Raw genomic sequence first — 24,181 nt, 5'->3', positions numbered from 1 at the left:
CAATTTTCTGTCATGCAAGCTAGAGACATACATGGCCACAGACAATCTGTTCCCCAAATATGATCAACAGCTAGGTCCTGTGAACTTCATATCCCAAATATTTCTGAAAGTTGTTTCCCTTTTCATCCCTATTTCTTCTTTGTTAATTGAAGCCCTCATCATCCCTTAACCAAATCTTTCCACAAGCAATCAGAGATTAAAGAGAATCATAAAATTGCAACTATCAGAAGCTGAGGGAAGAGATGTAATTTTGTGGTTGTTTGTCAGCCTCCATCCAGCCTTACACCTCTCAAATCCACCCTCCAATTCAAGCCAGAATGATTTATTTAAAATGCAACTCTATATTGTGGTTCCTGTGCCTAAAATCCTTACGTAGTATATACCACTGTCTCCCTATGAGTTCTTAACCATTCAGGTTAAGAGACTGGCCCTTCTTCCCACCAACATAGATGTACTTCAAAAGGTAAGAGGATCTTTTGAAATGCTATGCAAAACAAAAAACAAAAACAACCCCCCCCCTTTTCTTAGAGAGGGAGAACACATGAACAAGTGGGGAGGAGGGAGAGACAGAGAGAGAGGAAGCCTTAAGCAGGTTCCACACCGAGCACGGAGCCCAATGTGGGGCTCCATCTCATAACTGTGAGTTCAAGATATGAGCCGAAATCAAGAGTCAGACCTTAACCGACTGAGCCACCCAGGTGCTCCAAAAACAAACCTTTTTTAAAGCCTAAGTATAATTTTCTGAAGAAAGGAAGATGGTCCAAAATTTGGTTCAAAAATTTCAAATTCTCACTGGAGGCTATGACTCCAAAAAAGTTCCTTCTTCTAGAGGATTAAGGCCCAAGCTGATTACCAGGGCCTGTAAAGCTCTCCATGATCTGGCCCCGGTCCATGTCAGACTCACCAGCTGTCTTTCTATGTGGGCAGATATCAAGAATTGGTGAAGCAGACATCTGTTATTTTTGCATTAGTCTAGTATCCCACCTCCTCCTTTTGGTAACAGCATCCTAACGCTCTGTTGGGAAATAACCTCACTCCCTCACGGCAGTTTTGGTGGAAATGTCAATCAAGGTGTCCCACCCTCTACTGGGCAAAGGAGCTCTCTTACCCAAAAACTCAAGGTAGGCCAATCAGGCAGAATCTCTTAAGAAGCTGAATCTTGAGCAGAATGATGTGAGGACTGGAGAAGGTTAGAGCAGATTCATTCTGACTGTGCTACACTAAAGACACTGTTTATTCCTGCTACCTAGGTCTCAAACCCTGCAAACTGCCCAGTGCTTCTTGGGGCTTCCTTAGGTCTGAACACTTCTTTCTTTTTTTTTTTTTTTATTTATTCATAAGTGATAGAGAGAGAGGCAGAGGCAGAGGGAGAGGGAGAAGCAGGCTCCCCGCGGAGCAGGGGGCCCGATGCAGGACTCGATCCCAGGACTCCGGGATCATGACCTGAGCTGAAGGCAGACGCTTAACCGACTGAGCCACCCAGGCATCCCTGAACGCTTATTTCTTAAATTCTATTATTCAACATCCTTCAAATACATGTCTTTTTCTGCTTAAATTAACCATTTTAGCCATTTGTTCATCCTTTTATTGGAAAAATATTTACTGAACTATGTGATGGTTAGTTGTATGTGTCACTTGGCTAGGATATAGTAGTGCCCAGTTATTCAAACACACACAAAATCTAGGTGTTGCTGTGAAGGTATTATGTAAATGTGGTTAATACCTATAACCAGTAGACTTTAAGTGAAGGAAATTATCAATAATGTGGGGGAGGCTCCATCCAATCAGCTGAAGGCCTTTAACGGCAAAATTGAGGTTCCATGAAGAAGAAATTCTACCACAAGGCTGCCAGAGAGTTCCCAGCTGCCCTGCCCTATAGATTTTGGACTTGCTAGGCCCCAAAACAATGTAAACCAATTTCTTGAAATAAATCTCTCACTATACAAACATACACACAAAATGTATAATATTTGTGCGTGTATGTATCCTACTGATCTATTTCTTCGGAGAACCCTAATACAAACACCTACTATACTGGTGCTGAGAACAAGACAAAGTCTGTTTCTGTTGCTTGCAACCAAAGAACCCTAAGTACTATTATATATGTCACTGAGGAGAGGAGAGTTCACAGAGCTCCCTGTTTCACACATGTGCTTATCGTTAAGATCAGAGCTCTAAGTAGAATTTTTAAATTCTAAACCTGATGGCAATAAAAATAATTTTCTAGATTCCTCCAAAGTACAGGGAAGTTAAAGAATGAAGGCATGCTTTAAGAAAGAAAGGGTGTCTAAAATAGTCAGAATGTGTGGGTTCCTTTACGCTAGTTCAGGAATCAGCAAACTATGACCTGCAGGCCAAACAGGGCCCACCGCCTATTTCTGTGTGGCCTATAAACTAAGAACGGTTTTTAGAGTCTTAAATATCTTTTCTTTAAATCAAAAGAAAATCAGCACTTCATGACATGTGAAAATTATATGAAATGCAAACTTCAGTGCCCATAAATAAAGTAGACACAGCCATGCTCATTTGTTTACATATGGTCTCTGGCTGCTTTTGCCCCACAGTATTGCAACAGAGACCATATGGCCCTAAAAACCTAAAATATTTATCTGGCCCTTTACAGAAAAAAGTTTGCTGACCCCTGCTCCAGTTTACCAAAGAAAGCATTAATTTACCTCCAGGAGGAATGGGCAAGAAAAGAGTAACATTGTTAGAAAAGAAGATACAAGAAAAGGAACACATTAATTGTACTATTTATTGAGTAGTTATCATACACAAAATGCTGCTTTGCGCACTTTATACATTAGTATTTCTAATCTTCACATCCCTGAGGTAGAGACTATTATCCCCATTTTATTGATGAGTCAGAGAGGCTCAAACGAACTTGCCCAAGCTCAACAGATATAAATTACAGAACTGCGATTACAACCCAGGCAGTGTGCCTCTAGCATCTGTGCAGTTAACCACAACACTATACTGCTTCACCACTGACCTTCTTCTCTATCTAATCTGTGCTGCATTAATGAGCTGATTTTCCTTAGAATTCAAATATTACAAATTCTGTAAGTGAACCAATACTGGACTAAATGAAGAAGTTTGTGGCACTGCATTCCTTTGAGAACTTGAGGGATTATAAAGATCTATGCCTATCACCCTTTTTTTTTTTTTTTAAAGATTTTATTTATTTATTTGAGACAGAGAGAATGAGAGACAGAGAGCATGAGAGGGAGGAGGGTCAGAGGGAGAAGCAGACTCCCCGCTGAGCAAGGAGCCGGATGCGGGACTTGATCCCGGGACTCCAGGATCATGACCTGAGCCGAAGGCAGTTGCTTAACCAACTGAGCCACCCAAGCGCCCGCCTATCACCCTTCTTAAAGACAGGAAACTGAGGAAGAAGATCCTTGGACTAATCATTGCTTTCCTGGATCCCATACTGGAACTCAGAAGCTCCGGCAAGCTTCCATATGCAGGCTAAGATAAAGCACATTTTCCTCCCCCATGTCTTGCCTCATCATGACCAATTAAATAAGAATCTCTGGATAGTGGAGCCAGGATGTGGTTATTTCTCAAAGCTCCTCAGTTAATTCTTATGTACAGCCAAGCCAGAATGGAGATGTACCACATCAGTATACCTCTCTCCTTTCAAGGAGAAGAGTGATAATGAAAAAGAATCCAGGTGAGGGGAAGAGCAAGGACAGAGATGGGGAACTTGACAAAACCTGTCTTTCAAGAATGGAATTTTTATTTAGTACCACAGCATGATAGTAAAGAACACTTCTAGTCTTCATGTCTCACCTCTGTATCTGAAAACTTAAAAAAAAAAAAAAAAAAAGCTATGAAAACAATATTTTTACATGTACGTATGTTTACACAGGAATTTCAGCAAACTAGTAACTATTACTTTTGCCTTATCTATATTTTTCACTTGATCCATATTTTTTTTTTTTTTTTTTAAAGATTTTATTTATTTTTTAGAGAGCGAGCGAGAGAGAAACAGCATGAGAGGGGAGAGGGTCAGAGGGAGAAGCAGGCTCCCCGCCGAGCCGGGAGCCCGATGTGGGACTCGATCCCAGGACCCTGGGATCATGACCTGAGCCGAAGGCAGACGCCTAACCATCTGAGCCACCCAGGCGCCCACTTGATCCATATTTTTTATGTGACCTGTTATTTCTTTTTATAATGTATTACTTGTTTAGTTAAAAACAATCAGTTTTTTAAAAATAGTGTGACTAAAAAGATATTCAAGGATTACTTAAATTATATTTTGAATAGAAAAATTATATAAAAAACTAGTAAAAATTACTTAATGCTGTCGTGAAAGTTTACTTTCTGTCAGGGCACAAAACACAGATTCTCCCTACTTCTCTGTACAGTAGAGATCTATATCCTATCAAATCTATTAACAAATCTTTTCCACCAGATGGCTATTACTAATTAAAGTCTTACTGGTACTAATTTATCACAATACTTAGTGTGAGGAGAAAATATTTTAAATAAGAATAAAATGGAAATATTTTGAAGTTTTACAAACACAAATGTCTATCACACATAAATGATTTTTACAATCATTTATAGTAATCTCATATAACATTTAGTTAAAATAAAATCTCCTTATATGGACTATACATTTAAATGAATTCTCAGTTTTTCATTTGACTTCAGGGTTCAGAAAACAAAGAAGTAGGCAATGCGGGTGGTAAGGCAGACCCAAGCAATCATAAGGCTTGGCCAAAGGTCTAAAGTCATAAAGAGTTAATGCTCAAACATATGTTGTCATTTGTTTGCTGCTGTGATTCTGAGCAAAGGACCCAGCTTTGTGTACATTCATAAAGTGTTTAAGTTAAATTCTGCACCACAGAATAAAATCTCCCACCTGGTTAAATGGTGAGCCTCAATAGACAAAATCACACTTGAAATGCTAATTTTTTAAAACATACCATGCAAAAAAAAAAAAAAAAAAAAAGACTACTACCATGAGGGAAAACAGATGGTTTTTCAATTCACTAAATAAAGAACTGTGATCCAAAGCATGGGGAACCTCTGCAATGAGCCTAAGCTAGCTGTGGTGACAACTCAACTCCAAGAGAGGCTACTCCTAGAAAACAGACCTGTCTGAATTGCCTAGGTAGAGTATCGGTTATTATATTTATTAGAATTAGCTTTCATCCTAGTGGTGAGTGTAGTACCCTCAGGAGGGATTTTTCATTACAAAGGTCAACGAATTCTTCCAGAACACTTAGAGCATTTGAAAGTCTCACTCAAGAGTGTGTCTTAAAAAAGAAAACTAGCTCATATAATTACAGTAGGGTCAGAATCAACATTTAAAGATTTTAGTGATGGTGTGAGCACTTAAAATTAAATTTAAATTTAAAGGTGAAACTACCTGAGAAAAATTAGCCTTATTTTTTTTTAAGATTTATTTATTTGTCAGAGAGAGAGAGAGAGAGAGAGCACAAGCAGGGGGAACAGCAGGCAGAGGGAGAAGCAGGCTTCCCGCTGAGCAAGGAGCCGGATGCTGGACTCGATCCCAGGACCCAGGGATCATGACCTGAGCTGAAGGCAGACGCTTAACTGACTGAGCCACCCAGGCATCCCAAAATTAGCTCTATTTTTCAAAAACAAAAAAATTTCTACTTTGAAAACCAAAGTATAATTCTTTTGCAATGTTTAATGGTTTCCTATAAAGAAACCTGTTTCAATCTAGCAAAAAACACTAATTAAAGATTCTGTAAAAATCGGGTGCTGATTCACAAGTATTCTAATATAATAACTATTCTGATATATTTTGAACTTTATGAGACTCTAAACCTCAGAAAAATGTACGAATAACTCTGAGGACAATATATAAAGGAATTCTATAAAAACAAGCAGAAACAGCACAGCAGGGCATACCTAAGATAAGTACTTACCAGAAACGTAAAATGAGAAAGAGAATATATTTCCTTTTAAAAGGAAGAAAAGTTGGATTGCAAACAGAGTATATGTCCAAGATACTTCAATCAATAAACCAAAGGTTAAAAGGCATATTTGACAGAAATGTTGCAGTTCCAGGGGCGCCTGGGTGGCTCAGTCGTTAAGCGTCTGCCTTCGGCTCAGGTCATGATCCCAGGCTTTTGGGATCGAGCCCCGCACTGGGCTCCCTGCTCAGTGGGGAGTCTGCTTCTCCCTCTCCCACCCCCCCTGCTTGTGTCTCCTCTCTCACTGTCTCTCTCTCTGTCAAATAAATAAAATCTTAAAAAAAAAAATGTTGCAGTTCCAAATATTCCATAAAGCTCACAGCTCAATAGTTTTTTTTCTTTACTTTGCAACTGAGAGGTACTTTTAGAGTTCTGAATCACTGCTAGGCACTGAAAGTTCTCAAGCCTAAAACTGTAAATCCTCAAAAATCTGTATTATTCTAGTCTAGTTAAAATACATATGCCTGTCTTTAAAAAACAATAAAACAAAAAACCTAGCCAAACTTAACTGTAACTTGTAATCTGAAAAATATACAGACACATTTGCTTACTTAATGGAACATTTTATATTTCCAGATATAAAAGCACAACATTACAAAGTTATTAGTAACTAAAATCTAGTAGCAACATCAGAACAGGCAAATAAGGAGAGCCTAAAGAAAAAAAATTCAAGCATGTAAAGTACTTCCAATTCTTAAATGACCCAACAACTCTCACACAAATGGAAATTTATTATACAGAAAAACACAAGCAAACAAAGATGCATGCCCACAACAAAAAACAAAAAACCAGGAAACAAAAGGTCTTTCAATAGAAGAATGGATAAATTACTGCACGTCATTAATGGTGGTTGTCCTTGGGAAAGGGGCTTTCACACTCTAAGCTATACATACCAAAAATATTTAAATGTATAGAATAATATAATTCTACTTCTTGGAATTTATCCTAAGGAAATAATTAAGAATGCATGGAACAATTCAACTGCAATGATATTCAGATCAGGTTTTTTATAATAGAAAAAAACCTGAGAAGTACAAGGAATCACTTAAAGAAATGATGGCAAATTCATATAATGGAATACAATGCACTGATATTTATCCTTAGATATTAAAATATGTTCATTTTTCACAAAAAATTCACAATATATTTTTTCAAAGGGAGATGAACTACTATGCATCTGATCTCATTTTTTAAAAGAAAAAATAAATATGCATTGAAAACCACTGGGAAAATTGTATACCAAAATATTAATAGGCTAAGAGGTAAAATCAAGGATTTTTTTTTTTTTTAAGCTTATTGCATACATTCTCATCAGGGGCAGTATCACCCCCAAGGGGGTGAAAATTGGCTATTGAGGGGCAAAAAAAAAAAAAAAAAAAAACCTCTTAGCATATAAAACACAAATTAACATACAGTACATAAACATAGAGTATATCTGTGCTATTAAAATTTCATGGGGGTATAATTAGGAAAAAAAATATCAAGACTGGGGCAGGGTGAGCAAGTAATAATGCTAAAAAGGTTGACGAACACTGCTTCATTGGTACTCTCAATTTTTCTACAGTGAACTTGATATTACTTGAGTTTGTTTTTTTTTTTAAGACTTTATTTATTTGTCAGAGAGCGAGCACAAGCGGGGGGAGGGGCGGGATGGTGGGCAGAGGGAGAAGCAGGCTCCCCCCCTGAGCAAGGAACGCGATATGGGACTCGATCCCAGGAGCTGGGATCATGACCTGAGCTGAAAGCAGATGCTTAACCGACTGAGCCACCCCGGTGTCCCGATATTACATGAGTTTGGATAGTAATATATATACATTGAACTAATTACAAAGGGATATACAATGGAAGTGAAGACATAGCATTAATTTTCATTTTTAAATATAAAATTTATTCCTATACTCCTCTAAGTCTTTAAAAATACAATGCAGACTATTTGTTCAATATAATACTAAAATAAAAATATAAAGAAAATGAGAAAATACTGCATCAGAATCATCTGGAATCACTTGGAGAAGTGAACTACAGATTCTGCAGTAAACTAAATCAACTACAAAGTAAACTACCTTTACTGAAAAGGTAATCAACCTTACTGCAGACCTAATAAAATCAAAATTTCTATGCATGGGGCTAGTGGCTTTTATTCAATGAGGCACACTTACATCATCATACCGCTCCATAGAAATACGTAACACAGATATATTTTAATTTGGTCTAAGACACTTTTTAAATTATGTACTAAAATGATAAAAATTAAAATAAACTAAGAGCCCAGAAATCTAGGAATCCCTGCTAAACTCCTCTTTTTCCTTTAAGGAACTTGAAGATTCAAATTTCTTCACAAACTATCAAGCACACCCTATTACTCATGATCTCTACTGGGTACAAGGCATTGTGAAGAATATAAAAGAAAAAAGCAGTATTTGTAAATTTTGCCACTAAAATAAACTCACTTCAGTTAAATCTGCAAAAACCAGCATTAACCACTGGCTTTCTCAAGGCACCATTAGTCACACAGAAACACAGTTTCTAATCTTATGATGTGAATTAAACAAGTAAGGAACAAAAGTCACTGCTGGATAATAATAACTAGGATGCAGTCCGCTGAACTCAGTTCTCTAGTTAATATACTTCAGTGGCACGTCAACCTCGAAATACGCAGAATTCAACATTTTGCCTACACCAAATTAAACATCTCCCATGTTAAACACTCTGGGTTTAAAACGTTAAGCCACCAATGCCAAGATTTATTGCATACATAAATAATGAAACTATCTAAGTGCATAGCTAATAGTTCTATTTAAGGAAAGAAGAATACAAGGAGATTAGTCAAAGTAGTGGATACAAAGTGTAAGATACTGCTCCAGTCCATAGCAATCTTTTCCAATTCCTTACAGACACCTATGCCACCTTTTGGTGGTGGTAATAATCCTTATAGTGGCAGCAATAATACTTAAGTACTTTTTGTATGCCACATACACTTATTTAATCCTCAAACATGTCTAAGAAATAGGTACTATTCTTTTTTTCCATTTTACAGATGAAAAGACTGAGAAGAAGTAACAGCTAGTAGGTGTTATCGGCAAACTTTCACTGAGTGTTTTGCCTGCTGGCCACAAATATTTTATTAACAAATGACCAAATATTCGGTGAGATTTGGCACATCATCTGTATGAATAAATTTAAATCTTGTATTAAAATAATTATCCATAACAGAGCATATAAATGAATGTAACTGCGGCAAACCTGAGTTAGAAAAATGGAACAAAAATTTTCCAAGTCATCATATCAAGTAGTACAATACTTTTCCAGTTTTTTCTCACTCCTTACACCCAAAAAATGACAACTTAATTTTGTTTGTTTTGTTTTAAAGTACAGATTTTACCGTTATACATTCCATCTCAGGAATGCATCCTGTTTATTAATTCATTTCTAAAGCCTTTAAACTCATTTTATCCCCTAAGAATCTTCATCTTTAAAAATTTCATTAAATTTCATTTCACATTCTATAATGAACTCATTTTAAATTATAAAATATGAGTGATGTATAAAAATTCAGAAAATAAAAGGTTTAAAGAGAAAAATAAAGACCACCTATAATCCCAACTTCAAGATAACAACTTTAGTCTTTTGGTATTTCCTTTTAGCCTATATATGAATAGGCATTTTGTAAAACTAAGAACTGATATTATATAAACATTGGTAATGTTTATTTCTCTCTTAACAATACAGCACTTTTTAAAAATAGTGCAGACAAATAAAATTATGATTGATTTTCTACAAAATACTTTGGTTTACTAGACTTAAAAAGTAGTTTGTTATACTGCGAAAATTAACCACAAGGTGGAGAGGAGATGGCTGGTCCTTCATAGAAAGAGTTCTCTCTCTTGCAAGTATTTGAATATTTTTTAAAAATCATTTTTAAATTTCACTGATTAAATAAGCATTTTCTTTTCATTACTGAAAAACTTTACATGTCCATCTTCAGCACAGCAGTACATCGAAAACATGGTTATAGAAGTGTTATGGCTGCAAAAGATCAAAACTGTGACAATTCACTGTAGACACAAGCTCAGCCCAGTACACTGGAACCCAAGCAGAACCAGCTAAGAACACCACAAAGTGATGATTCTTTTTATCTAGTGTCGAAGGCCTATTGCTTACATACACGTGCAAGCAGATGGTACTGAGTGGTGACACAATCTCAAGCTTGTTCTATTGATGACAGTAGTCTAAGTCTAAAGCATAATGGGAATAGCAGAATGACTACATCATCTAAAACCCCTCTACTCATGGTTTCAACTGCAGATTTTGGTTGGTTCTTGAATTATAACGCTGTCATATTCCAATGTGAAAATTATGACTTTGGAGTACTATGAGAAGTTACTGAATATTTATTCAAAATTCAAAGGGATGTTTTACAATGGAGTTTGTCCTAAGTGTGAAATTCCATTCAAAAGACACAAAAACTTTCTTAAAAGAGTATACTACTTGACCAATTTTGAGTTACTCAAATTCTAGCCTTACCATCTGAATGTAAAAGAAACACCATCAAAATAAGCTACCACCTGAAAATCTAAACAAAGGTGGGTCTGAGACATAAGATTCACCTTCTAAGCTCACTTGCCCATCGTTTTTCTTAATCTGATATTCTCAAATAACTAAATTAATAAACGTTTCACGCACAATTTTTAGATATACACATCTATAGAGCTAATTGTTACTTGTACTTTATATGCAAAACAATTTTCTGAAGCATGAAAATCTCATTCCAGGAGTCATGTATGCCATTACTAAACCGATTATATGATTAGGGTAAAGAGCAGCAGAAGCAGTCTAAAAGCTGTCATATAGAAATCTAGCAAAAAAATCCAAAATAGCAAAAAGAGCACTTCAAGGATACCAAGAACCAAAATATCATACAAATTTATCTTCTATAGACCTGTCATCTTATAACCTTAGTCTCAGACAACTGGAAACATATTTTAAAATATGTTCCTTCTTCACAAAAACAACCCTATTCATTCTATCTAGATTTACTGTATTATACTCCCAACTCAAACCAACAAGACAGATCCCATACTCCATGAAATAATGATATTGCCACACATGGTAAGATTCATCATATCCCCTCTGAAGGTCCCTGCAGGCCACCATATCTAACCTAAGTGCTCTTTTTACTTGTTCAACATTAATTTATCTCATAGCCCACGTTTCATCAATTTCGTTTCTGTTTCTGTGAAAATAAATTTCTCTTCCAGTCTATCATAGCAACTTCCACGTATTACCCATTCTCCCACAGTTAATCCTGTATCATAATCCCTTCCCTTTTGAGACCTTCCACTAAAATAGTTTCTTTTACTCTCTAGATTACCTGCATTTGCTTTCATCCCTTAGGCATCCATTCCTATTAGGTATTCATTTGAAAGAACTCTAAAACTAAATTTATTAGGATATTAATTCATTTGAAGGATTAGAAGAAGCTTTGTAAGTAAGTAGTTCAGAGATCTCATACTACTCTTCTGCCTAAATATGCCCTCCCACACCACTGAAACAGTCGGAGATTAGGTGGACAACTTGTATTGGCTACATAAACATTTTGACTACTGTTTTTCCACCATCTCAGTTCAGAAAACTATAATAAATTTTTAAGTTAAAAAAAAAAAATTAAGAGCACAGAACCAAAAATGGTATCTTGAATGTGAATACAAAAGATGGTATCTTGAATGTTTTAAAAACTAAAAACATTACAACTAGTCAGTTAAAATCTAAATGAAAATTATACTTTCCAAGTGTGTGGTCTTTATTTCCCTCCTCAGGACTTGTACTCTGTGACTGATCTAAATAACTTAACACCTCATGGGGAGGGGGGGGGGCGGAGGGGAATTCTACAGGGAAAAAAAAGTGAAGCCAATTACTTCTGAGTAATTTTCTAGACTCATCTAGAAGAAAAATGATGTGTTACACTGAAGAAATGATTATAAGGATACAGGGATTCAGCTACTTATTCATTCACGTCTGCGTCTGCATATAAGCAAAATACAAATATTTATTGACCACCTACTGTGTGCTTTGTAATGTGGTAGTACCTTCTGGAAGTTTGCTGTCAGCATTATCCTTTATAATTAGAGTTTGTTAATTTTTATAAATTATATAATTACTTTGAGTTTTATCACCTGTAAAAAAATGAACAATATCTATTTTTCAGATTTGCTGTACAGATTAAATGAGATGTAGTAACTTCACCTTCAAAAAAATATTACTTCCCTTCTCCCTGCAGGTCCCTCTACAGATCAGGACATTGATCAGTGGTTCTCAACCTTACTATGAAAAATCTCTTTTCTCCACAGATTCCACATCTTTACAGATTTTTGTCTATCAACTGCACTGACATTTAATTAACTAGAGAAGTAATGGCTAATCAGATGTCTCAAACTGTCAAAGACATAAATACTAATGAAACCCAATGTTAGGTTCTTGAGGTGCAAGCATGATGTTTTATTTCATTAACAGCTTGCAAATCACCACAATATGTGATAATGATTTGTGATAATTAGCCACAAAGATTTGAGTCAATATAATTATTGGTCAAAGCAAAGATACACAATATTTCACCTGTTTAAATCTACTGAGAGCACAAATATAATTTTCATTAGGCTTTTTACAATACTGAGAATAATTCATTCCTTTCTCTGCAGACCCCTGAGAAAAACATAATTTATGTACCATGTTCGTGATTTTCTATGTCTAGAGAAACTACTGGTTACCCTACAGATTTAAGCCAGTATCATTAGTAACACCAACTTCAAATTCAAAAGTTACACATATTTATCCATAGAGGTAAGTATGTACTGATATCCTGTGTCTTCCCTTTATATATTTTTTAAATTTCTTTTATTGTTATGTTATTCCCTTTGTATTTATAAGACAAAATCCAAACCCTTCACCAAAGATCTATGTGATTTGTCTCCTGACAAGCCCATCTACCAGTCTCCTCTCAGCTTATCACTATGGCTTTCTCAAACATAACTTGCTGCTTCTCACTTAAGGGCTTTTGTACTAACTGGGCCCTCTGCCTGGTTCACTCTTCTTGCGGATTGTTCCATCTAGCTTTGTCATTCAGGTCTCAAATTAAATATTATCATCTGAGTTCTCCCTCAACACTCAATCTAAAGCTTCTTCATGGCATTTGTGACCTCTGAAATTATCCTGTTCACTTATTTACTATTTCTCTCCACCACCACCAAACCCCACTTGTATAAAGAGTTCCATGACAGCAAGTCTTATTCATTGCTCTATCTCTAGTTCCTAGAATAGTACGAGGCACCCCATAATCATGCAATAACTATTTGTTACATCACTAGTCAAAATGTTTAAGAATGTTTTGGGGAAAGACTGATTTCTCAGTCAACAACTTACATTTAGCATTCAAAATTGTTGATCCAAAAGAAATAAGAAAAAATGTTTTTTGACTATAAAGAATAAGAAAAATGTATACAACGTTCTGTTCAACAAGTGAGCTTTATTTTATTTCATCCTTTTGGATAGAATATGAAAGTCTATTCAGGTTTCACACACTTCGTATGTCACTTCATGTAAAAAGAAAATGAATTTTTTTATTTCAGTTTTACTGAGGTATAATGTATAAAATTGTGAATTTTCTTATAATCGTATACCATGAACTACCAGCCACTCAATCTAATAACTTATTTTTCTTGCAAGCAGGACAGCTTCTAAGAATGTAAAACATACAGACTGGGAAGGCCATAGCTGCCCTAACAGTGACCATGCCAGAATGGCCCAAACCAGGGAAGATCTTGCTCTCAGCTATAATGGGTTGGGAAGGAGGGAAGGATAGAGTGATCAGACCTAGGAGAATAATTGTAGTTCTGATTTCTGTTAACAAACAGAAATATCTTTAAACCAAATCAAGAGAGACTCAACTAGAATCTTATAGTTTGAGACATTAAATAATTGTTTTGAATACCTGAGGTCTCTTTAGCAAATGAAATATCATTCGGTTGACAAGATAATGGGCTTTTGCAGTTTCACATAAGAAAAACACAGTATTTGAAATAAGTAACACACACCATCGCAATACTATGTGCTACATTTGCTTACTAATTTAAAAACATTTTCAAGAATACTTTTAAAAGCAAGAGATTTAAATGAAAATAACTAACAATAAAAACTTTATTTCTGGGGCGCCTGGGTGGCTCAGTTGGTTAAGCGACTGCCTTTGGCTCAGGTCATGATCCTGGAGTCCCTGGACCGAGTCCCGCATCGGGCTCCCTGCTCGGCAGGGAGTCTGCTTCTCTCTGACCCTCCCCCCTCTCATGTGCTCTCTCATTCTCTCTCTCTCAAATAAATAAATAAAATCTTTAAAAAAAAAACAACAAAAAACTTTATTTCTGAATTTAGAAAATATTTGAAAACTAAAAGAAACATTTAAGAAAGATATAACAACTCAGTGGTTTAAAAAATGCAAACACCTTGAAAGTATCACAAGCCCATATTTATTTTTTAAAAATGGGACGTTGCTTCTTTTCTCGACTGGTGGTATTAAAGGAAGACAGCAAGCAGATAATCCACAACCCATGTGAGTTTACTTACCAGTCACAAAGAAACATTAATATCAGTCTGTAGGCTAACCTGCTTACTTATTCAGCCAAGTGGAAAGTACAATTTAGCACAGAGCTAGAGCCAGGTACCAAAATGACTAAGAATGGCATGTGTAAACTTTTTTTTTAATTAAGAAATTAAAGAGGGGAGGAGAGAAGTACTAAAAGTAGGATTTCCTCTAAAGATCACATACTCAATTTCCTATTTTCCTTGCTCCATATTTCACTGACAATATTCTAAGCTGCTTAACGAGAAGCCTGTATTTCACTTTTCATCACTTCTGCTCACATAACTGATGCTTCTGAAGCCCAGTTGCATGGACAGCAGAATTTAACCTTACAGTGAAGTATTTTAAGATAATACTTCCAGAAATATAATGTCTAAAACTGAGGAGTCTTTGTTAACTAAGAACTCAAAATGCTAAATAAATAACATTTCTGCAGACTATGCATTTGTCAAAGAGCGTAAGCATATGCTTTTCTCAGGTGAAAGAATAGGACTCTTTTACCCTTTGATTAAAAAAAAAAAAAGTAGCAACAACCAAAGCATGGTGAGTCCTACCTTCTTTCAGTGGTTCCTAACTCCATTTAGCCTATCCCTTAGGCACAGACTATTTCTTTTGAATTTCATCTCCAAACTGAGTACATTTAAAGACCCAGAGACTTCCACAACAGCAACTCCCAGCAACTCTCCCCAAAACCTACCCTCTTGTTTTCCATTAAACCCTCAGATTTGCCTTACCTTTGTTATCAAGCCAGCCTCCTTGCCCTCAGTGCCTTTCTTCCTGGATTCACTCTGTATTCTGTACCCAGATTCATCTTCCAAAAGATGAATGCTCTGATTGGGTCATTTTCCTCATATCAAAACTTGTGCTCCTAAATAAAAGTCTGTACTTCTCAACCTAGCATTCAATGACTTCTACAGTCTAGCCCAACAAATCTTTACAGCCTTATCACCGTATTTTCTAATTATACAAGCTCAGGCTTCTGTCAAATCAATCTCCTGTCCTCCAACTTGTCCTGAACTTTCTATCTTGGCTCATGCCATTCCTACCATAAAGAATGTCTACCACTCCCCTCCAGCTGCCACTGCTCATGGCCCTTTTGCATCTCTGCATTTATTCATGTAAACAAGGACACACAAATGATATCTCCTGCCCCACCCCCCCAAACGGGCAAAAAAAACCCCCAAATTTAACAACAGCTGGCTCTTATTAAATGCCTACTATGTGCCAAGCAGTTAGTTTTACATATTATTTCTAATCCTCTCAGCAAACTTATGAAGTAGGTATTATTATTCTCCTTGTAAAGATGAGAAAGCCAAAGTTGAGAAACATCAAATCATACATTTAGTAAGTTATCTCACATTATATACTCAGTAAGTTGCCACAAATCATATACTTAGTTAAGTGGCAAAGCAAGGATTTGAACCCGGGCTGCCTAAGTCCAGAAACATTGCTCCAAACCCTAAGTCAGTTGGCTTTTTTTTTTTTTTTTTTTTTGGTCTGAACTATGTGACTAGCCCCCTCATCTATCTGAAATAATTTAGTTTTACATGATATCTCCACCTACTGCATAGTATACAATAAGCTTTCTCATGTTTGCCAGTTTAGTAAAGGGAGAACATTAAAATGCTATTTCTTTCCAATAAAAGAACAATGCTCAAATTGCAATTTCAAGGAATGTCCTTTTTTGTCACAAAGATTACTTTCACCTAAAATATTTCCAAAGAAATTCATTCCAACCAACTTTTTCAAAGATGATTGCAAATTACCAATCATACACTATGATGGTTTTACAGATTATTAATAATAAGAGGATACTGCGATCACCACCCACGTATTGTAACAGATATCTATCAAATTGGCAAAGATTGTAAAAACTGACCTACTCAATGCCATTGAAGGTGCAGTGAGACACACACTCTTATACACAGGGTAACCACCCTCTGATCCAGTTATCCCACTTCTGGGAATCTATCCTAAAGGAAGAAAAAAAAAAAAACAGAGATGCAATCAAAGATAAATGTACAAAAATGTTTGCTCCAGTGTTATTTAAAATAGTATTATAAAGAATCAACCTAAAAGTCCCAAGCTAGGAGACCAATATCCTGTTCGGAGAAAAACGTAGGAACGAAACAGTATATATAAAGGTATAATTCCATTTTTTTAATTAAAAAATCTATACATGCAAGGAAAGAACTAGAAAAGTGTACATTAAAATGTCAGCAGTAATTATTTCTGGGTGATGGGTTTATAGATGATTTTCAATTTCTTCTTTACATTTATGTTCTTTTCAAAATTTGCCACAATGGAACATGAATTACTTTAAACAAGAAAAAAAATATTTTAAGCAGCTATACTCACTGAAAATGATCCTGAACCTACAAAGGCATGTTACTTGGAAAAGAAACACTTCCTAGTGCAAAGAAAGTGTCAAACTTGTTTCATTTCCACTTTCTGTTAGCTCACACTTACTTTTAGACTGTGTAAAGAATGTCACCCAAAATTCAGTAGTATTCATAAACTTGCACAAGGCTCACTATCTAAAAGTCAGCCAGTGTTTCAACAGAAAGCACCAGTTAAGTTTTATTGTATGTCTATTGAGAATAATAAATGTCCAATTAATCCTAACTCAAAACATGCAAAAGGGAAAAACCAGAAAAACTATTCTTGTTTTGCAAATTAACTATGTATACTGCTGTTGCCTTATAAGCCCATCATAGTTAAGTCTGGAGTGGGGAGGAACTTGAAAATAAAGCTGGCAAGCTACCAACATTCATTAAAAATGCACATTGATGCCATTTTTTTCTACATGCACATTTCTGTTCTAGGGCATAGTTAACTTTAGTGGCAAAAGATGATTTTTATCAGTGTAGAAAAAAAGATTAAGCTGGTCTACAAAAAAAACAAAAGCACAACAAAAAACCCTTCTTGCATTAAACACAGAATTAAAATTGCCAGCTGAACCAGGAGGAAAAAAAATTCCTACCATTTGGCATATGTGCAGAAAAACAATTTGCCAAAACAAAAACAAAAAGTCTTGAAGTAAAACAGGCATTAAGCAAAAAATTCTTATTTTACTGTATTTTAAACTGGAAAACTGGTTTGCTTGTAATACTAAAAAGCTGTTAGAAAATAAAGCCACAGGGAAAAAAAGAAAATATACCACAGAAATAGTTGTTGAGCAACTAGGAGAAAATTTAAAGTATTACACTGATCTTACTTAGAAAATGAGTATCATTCTATTTCCACTCTACCATGAAAATCCAACATTTATTTATAAAACATATGTCAGGTTCTGGCAAACAAAATAAATTACTAGACTATAAATTCCTTAAAATAGAAGCTACAGTCTAACATCTCCGTTTCCATCAAAGAACCTAATATTGGGTCATGCAAACATCTGTTCAATGACTGAATCTGAAATCTATTAATAAAATCATGCAACATTTTTACATGCATTCAATGGAATGGAAAAGGTAGATCAAAAGACATCAAAGATTTGGACTAGATACTGAAAACTACATAAACTCCAAAGACCGGTCTAAATTTCAACTGCTAAAATAATTAAGTTATGGCTGCTTGCTTAATGTTTTATAATACAGCCAACTTGTCTATAACAGAATGATCCTGTTTATAAATGAATTTTTAAATATCATTGAAAATACAGTGAATGAATTTACTCTTCAGATTACACATCGGACTGATATGAAATGTTCAGTCTGCAACAGGAGATAATTTCCTACTACTAACTTAGAATCTTACAAGCTGCATTTGGGATTTGTCCAAAAAACAACTGCACCCAGTTCTTTGTGCCTCTCTTACTTTTACACTTTTGTGGTTGATAACGAAACCAGAGTTCTATCCTGCGCAAAGTTATTTCTTACAACCAGAATAAATGTGTGTAACATAGCACTGTAAACAACCATAGAATGTTACAGGTACATATACTTATGAGTTCAAAGTAACTTACTTCAAGCTTTGATTAATCCAACAGTATCTTTTACCAGTTACAATGTATAGTTTAGTATATTCCTATTCTTATGAAATATGGACTAACTTAAATATATTCTAAAACCAAACACAGGATTACATATTTAATTCCAAATTTAGTTAACTTTATCATTCCACACTTTGAACCAATCTGTAGCAATGTGAACTACATACATAGGCTAGAAATAGAAAACTGGGTATGCAAAGAAATGTTTTTTCCAGATTTATCTGGAATTAGCCTAAATAAATAAGACATCAGTACCTTTAAAAAAAAAAAACCATTAATTTGTCTACTGATTGAAGTTAATTTCATAAAACACATTTAATCCTCCCTATGCATATCATATATTTCTGAAAATCATATTAAAACCAGTATTTTTAGACCACTTATAAAAGTACACTATTTTTTGTTTCAACTCCACCTTAATCATCACACACAATTTCCTTTTCTTATTGGTGCACGCATGTACCTTCTACGTCTAAAAGGCCTATTTTCAAGTGCAAACGAGAGCAGGGCATAGTTCTCTGTTGAACTGCTTTGCTGATCAGTACATCATAAACTAAGCTTATAGGTTCAATACTCTTCTGGATCATTTAACTTTGAAACAAACTGGACTCTTAACCATTCATCTCAAAACTGTGAGAAGGGGACTGTAAAGAGTGTGTGAATCATTCAGTGTCCATAATCACTATTACAAAAATTCATAACCTGAATGGGACAGTACACGTACATGTACATGAAAGACTGAAAAGTACATAAAAACTACCACTTGTAATCCCCAAATTTCACGAACAGAAAAAGGGGGTGGGGGGAAGTGAATGCTTCATCTCAGTAACATAAGAAAGCTTAAACATATTTATGTTTAACACTAATCACTTCCAAAAGATGTGAATTTGGCATTAAGTCATGCAGCAATATATGACATCAGAATGAACAGAAAATACTTGGAAATACGCCATAACTCTTTTTAAAATTAATGAGTTTAATCTGAAAAGGAACATCAGGAGGAAGTAAGATGATGTTCACAATTTTAAATTCACCACAAAATTAATATATAAATGCTTTATACAAATTTTTTGACTGAACTAAAATAAGAGAATTTTAGAACTGGAAACTTAGAGGTTATTTGAGGTTCAATGAACATCAGCTGGATCCCTAGCATGTGTCAGCCACAGTGCTAGGTGTTTGCAGGTAACTCAATTATTCAACTCACTCACTTTAGAGATGGTGGAGTTCCCTGCTCATGCCAAATCAAGCCATCTAGATTTCAGAACTAGAAATGCTGAGCAATGCCCTCACAGTGGTATAATTCCTATCAAAACAGACTGGTATCGTTCTCCCTTATAAACTAAATAAAATGTCAAAGATGCAAAGCTAACCTTATTTAACAAAACAATAGTCCCTGTGTTTTGAATAACTATAAAGAATTACAACAATCTAAAAATTCAACTAAGTACTAGCTGCATAATTTATTGCAAAGAACAAAACACGGGGCTGTCAGTTTTAAGATTCTAAAGACATAAAACAGAAATTAAATAAATTGCAGGTATCATTTAAAAATCCCTTTGTAAAAAAAGAAAAGAAATTATCAACATGAAAAATTAGATGCTTGATTAGAATGTCTATTTTATATAAAAGATCATCAGCCATATAATAACAAAGTTCATGGATGGTAGTAAACTTGGGCAAGACTTTTAAGTTATTTAACTATTAGATTCTGACAGAATGTAAAACTTCCTGAGGACAAAGACCCTGTCTAATTCATCTCTGTATACCCAACAATTAGCACTCTGTTGTTAAATGCTGGAGAGGTGAACTAACATACGAACTCTAAATTCAAGCTACTGGAAAATTCAACCTAACAATCTAGAAGATTTTTCTTTTATAACCAAAATGATTTCTTCAAGTATTAAATAATACTCAAGGCAAGTGACATTGCCATAACACTAGATCAACAACTGTGGCTATCACTTTAACTAGTACAACATACTATTTGAAGGAATTCACAGATACATCAAGAAGACAAGTAAATTCATATACTTTGATTCAGCAGTCCTTACTCTGGAAATCAATCCCAAGAAAATATTCCAAAAGAAAGAAAATGTTGCATATACAGAAGTGTTCATCTTAATTTTAATAAGGGGAAACCGAAACTACCTATATGCCCAACAACAGGTAGATGGACTATTTTGCAACCTCCGAAAAAGGCTTAAAATAAAGATTAGCCTCCTAATTGGTCTTCCTGCCTACACTCTTGCCCACCTCAACTCCCCACCAAGTTGATTTCCACATAGCAGCCAGAAGGATTTTCACAAATTCTTCTACTTAAAACCTTCCAATAGTTGATTGCTCATCTCATTCAAAGTAAAATTCCAAGTTCTTACCATGACCTACAAGGCTCAGTTACTTCTCTAACCTAAAGCTCTCTCACTCACTCTTGCTTACTGTCTTCTCAAAAGGCCAAGTACACCGAGGGGATCTTTGCACTTGCAGTCCTCTCTGCCTATAACCTTCCCCAAGAGAGCACACCTAACTCACTTCCTTCAGGTCTCTGCTCCAGTCTCATGACTTCCCTGCCACTGCTTCTCTCTTTCCCCTCACCCTACTTTATCATCTAACATATTCTACATTTATTTGGTTATGGCCCATCTCTCCTGATTACAATATAAGCTCTATGACAACAAGAACTTGATTTTATTCACAGAATATGCATTCAAAAAGCATTTGTTGAATTAATATTAAATGTTGATACAATAATTATTAACTACATGAAAAATCATGCATATAAACAAGCTCGGAAGAGAACAGGAAAAATGAATAGTTTGATTTGTGAACATTTTCAAGTGTTGATCATATAACTAAGTAGTACAATAGAAATTATAAGTCAGTTGTGATTATGATTTTAGGCTGCCAAAAGTGACTACAACAATCTTACTTCCTTGGAAGCCATTAATGTATTAGCTTAAAACTGGTAGTAGTTATTAGTGACACCTTTTCCTCATAAAATTGTAATAACAATTATTCTTAAATCTTGTTCCTAAAGACCCAAAATTTAGCCTGTAAGTATCGGCACGGTCATTCCTGAGGCTACATAGAAAGTGAACAAAGGCTTTTAAACAGTTTTAATATGGAACTGAATAATAGGGATTCCAGTTTGTTTTTGAGACAGGTATCTATGCTTGGCTTCAGAGCGACCCTGAAACTGAATGCAAAACTTTGTGCATAAAAGTCTATTACTTTTTTTTTTTTTTTCCTGGGGAGAGAGACTATATATTTCATCATAATCTCAAAGGTGTCAGTGGCCTAGAAAAGGTTAAGAATTACTATTTTATACTGGAAGTGCAATATTCTAATATAAGCCACCTCTCAAAAGGACGGAAGATATATAATATCTAGCCACTTCTTTGTAATCATTCAATTCATCCACAAAATACCGAGTGCCCACCTTGTGCCAGGCACCCTGTGATCCTCAATATCCTACACCTAATCATATTTTGCAGTACATAATTGAAAATACCAAGGAAACAAAGTTCAGTAAAACACCAGACTAAAAAATAATTTCAACCAATGCAAAAATAATTTCAACTAATGCAAAAATAATTTCAACCAGTCAAATATAACTTCAAAACAGAAAGTGTTGTAAGAAATCATAATAAAGACAGAAAAGAGCTCAGGGCCTGATTTAGTGTCTATTATGTCAAAATACTGCAGATATCAATTACATCAAAAGGAAAGAAAAACTACACACACACACACACACACACACACACACACACGCATGCCCGCCTCCACACACTGACAGGAAACCATAAGAAAGTTTCCAAATCCTGTTTCCAGCAGCATCCCTTCTGAGACTGCCCTGCAGCATGCTTTTGAAGGTAGGCGCCCCACGTTAAAACTAAGAGCTGCTACTTTACTCTTACTGTGATAAAAACAGAAAGAATCATCATCCCACACCCAGGAAGCAGAAAACTGTGGCCACCTGTAAGGCTGTGGCCCATTAACCTCCTGCCCTGTTATTCCCTTTTTTCTTATACCCTCCTCCCTTCAAAGCAATGGCAAAACCATCTTCCCTCCCAAAAAGGAATAACATAACTCAACGTTAGTTCTTTTTCCCAAGAGGTCAAAAGGTCCCCCAAACTCTTGGTGCTTAGCCCTGAGAGAAGATTCCATTTTTCAGGCACAAGTGTCTTCCCCTCACCTTCTCCCTGTAGCAGTAAATTACACAATTCAGCTGAAGACACTGTCCTTAACTTCCTGAGGGGACAAGCGACACTCCTACCAGCCCCAGTCTGAAGGAAGCCAAGAATCACACGGTGACCCCTTCCCTAAGAAAATTCAGGGAAGAAGCACAGACCCAAGAAGAGCAACGCCGAAAAGGCGTACACATGGCAAGCTACGGAAGACGTGGGTGAAAGAGGGCGGGAAAGGGGCTGGGAGGTGGAGTGGGATGCAGAGATGTCAGCCCTCTGCACTGGGGGGATAAAGGAAGGAAAGGGAGACCCTGACCCTGACAGAAGTGAACGCAGAGAGGGCAACGCTCCCGTCTACCTACACCTTCTCCAGCGAGGGAGGAGGGCAGAAAATTCACCCAACCCTCCAACTCCCTCTTCGCGTGACCCCCAAGGGGAGAGCTGGGTTTGAGGAAAGGTCTGACCCTAGTCTGGGGACATGCAAGAAGAGAAAAAAGGCAGCGATGTCTAACCCTCTGTATCTCTCGGGCACTGAGTGGCGAGGGCACTGTGTCCGAGGAGATGGCGAGGGAAATGGGCTTGTGCCATGACACCTCGAGCAGTTGGAGGGTGGGGGACACAATGTCCTCTTTCTCTCCCACACCCGGCCCGGGCCCCTCCCGTCCGTCTCCCGCAGGCCCAGCCACAGTCGACCGGCTCGGTCCGCGGGCGTGGTTGGCTCTGGCCCTGGCGGCGGCGGCAGGGCCTCCCGGAGCCCCGGCCCCTCCCTCCGGCCAGGCCCCCGGGCCGCCGCCCCGGACACCGAGGGAACGCGGAGGAGGAAGGGGGAGCCAGGGGACTGACCGGCGACATGAGCCGCCTCAGCCCTGGCTCGGCCGACCCGCGCCCCCGGCTCCCTCTGGGGCCGACTCGGGCTCCCCGCCCCTCACTCACCCCCCCGGTCCGGCGCCTCCTCCACCTCCTCCTCCACCTCCTCCCTTTTCTCGGCCGTGGCTCCTGCTCCGGCTCTGCGCGGCGACGGCGGCGGCGGCGGCGGCGGCCTCGGCAGCGGCGGCAGCGGCGGCGCCTCCAGAACGCGCACGCACGCAGCACGCAGGCCCCGCCCCCAGCTCCGCCCCGCCCCTCCGAGTCGGCGTCAGCAAGGCTTCGGTCCCACCTTCCCCGCCGCTTTCCGGAGTCCGCTTAAAGGAGCCGCGCAGAAGAGGGTGGTGGGAACTGAGAACCGTGTAGGAGGAGCGGGGTATTGGGGCCTTGCGGAGGGCTGGGTGGGAGGCTGCGTAAGGCGGGAAACGAAATGAGGAAGGGTCCGAAGATTCAGGAGGAATAGAATTTTGGAGGGAATGCAATCGTTCAACAAGTACTAATTGAGCACCTAGTAAGTGCCAGGCACTGTTCTAGGCGCGGGGCGGGGGTGGGG

At 37.1% G+C, this 24,181-nt stretch overlaps 1 protein-coding gene across 3 annotated transcripts in view; it reads right to left on the bottom strand.

Moving 5' to 3' along the window:
* RAP1A (RAP1A, member of RAS oncogene family) overlaps positions 1 to 23,826 on the bottom strand; it is a 76,178-nt gene extending 52,352 nt beyond the window's left edge. Inside the window, exon 1 of one of the 3 annotated variants that reach the window (XM_081815667.1) lies at positions 23,698 to 23,826. Coding sequence is in view for 1 of the 3 variants with exons in the window: in XM_081815668.1 (XP_081671794.1) it covers positions 16,463 to 16,476 (14 nt within the window). In the remaining 2 variants the exon portion in view is untranslated. Of the gene's footprint in view, positions 1 to 16,462; positions 16,557 to 23,697 lie in introns of those variants that run through there. The other 2 variants (XM_081815666.1, XM_081815668.1) reach the window with 2 other exon arrangements.
* Between the last annotated feature and the right edge of the window lie 355 nt (positions 23,827 to 24,181).

This window comes from Leptonychotes weddellii, chromosome 4 (genome assembly GCF_054177405.1).
Source record: "Leptonychotes weddellii isolate Sample4059 chromosome 4, ASM5417740v2, whole genome shotgun sequence".
NCBI classification, from domain to species: Eukaryota; Metazoa; Chordata; class Mammalia; order Carnivora; family Phocidae; genus Leptonychotes; species Leptonychotes weddellii.
This window is presented reverse-complemented; position numbering and strand designations above follow the sequence as displayed.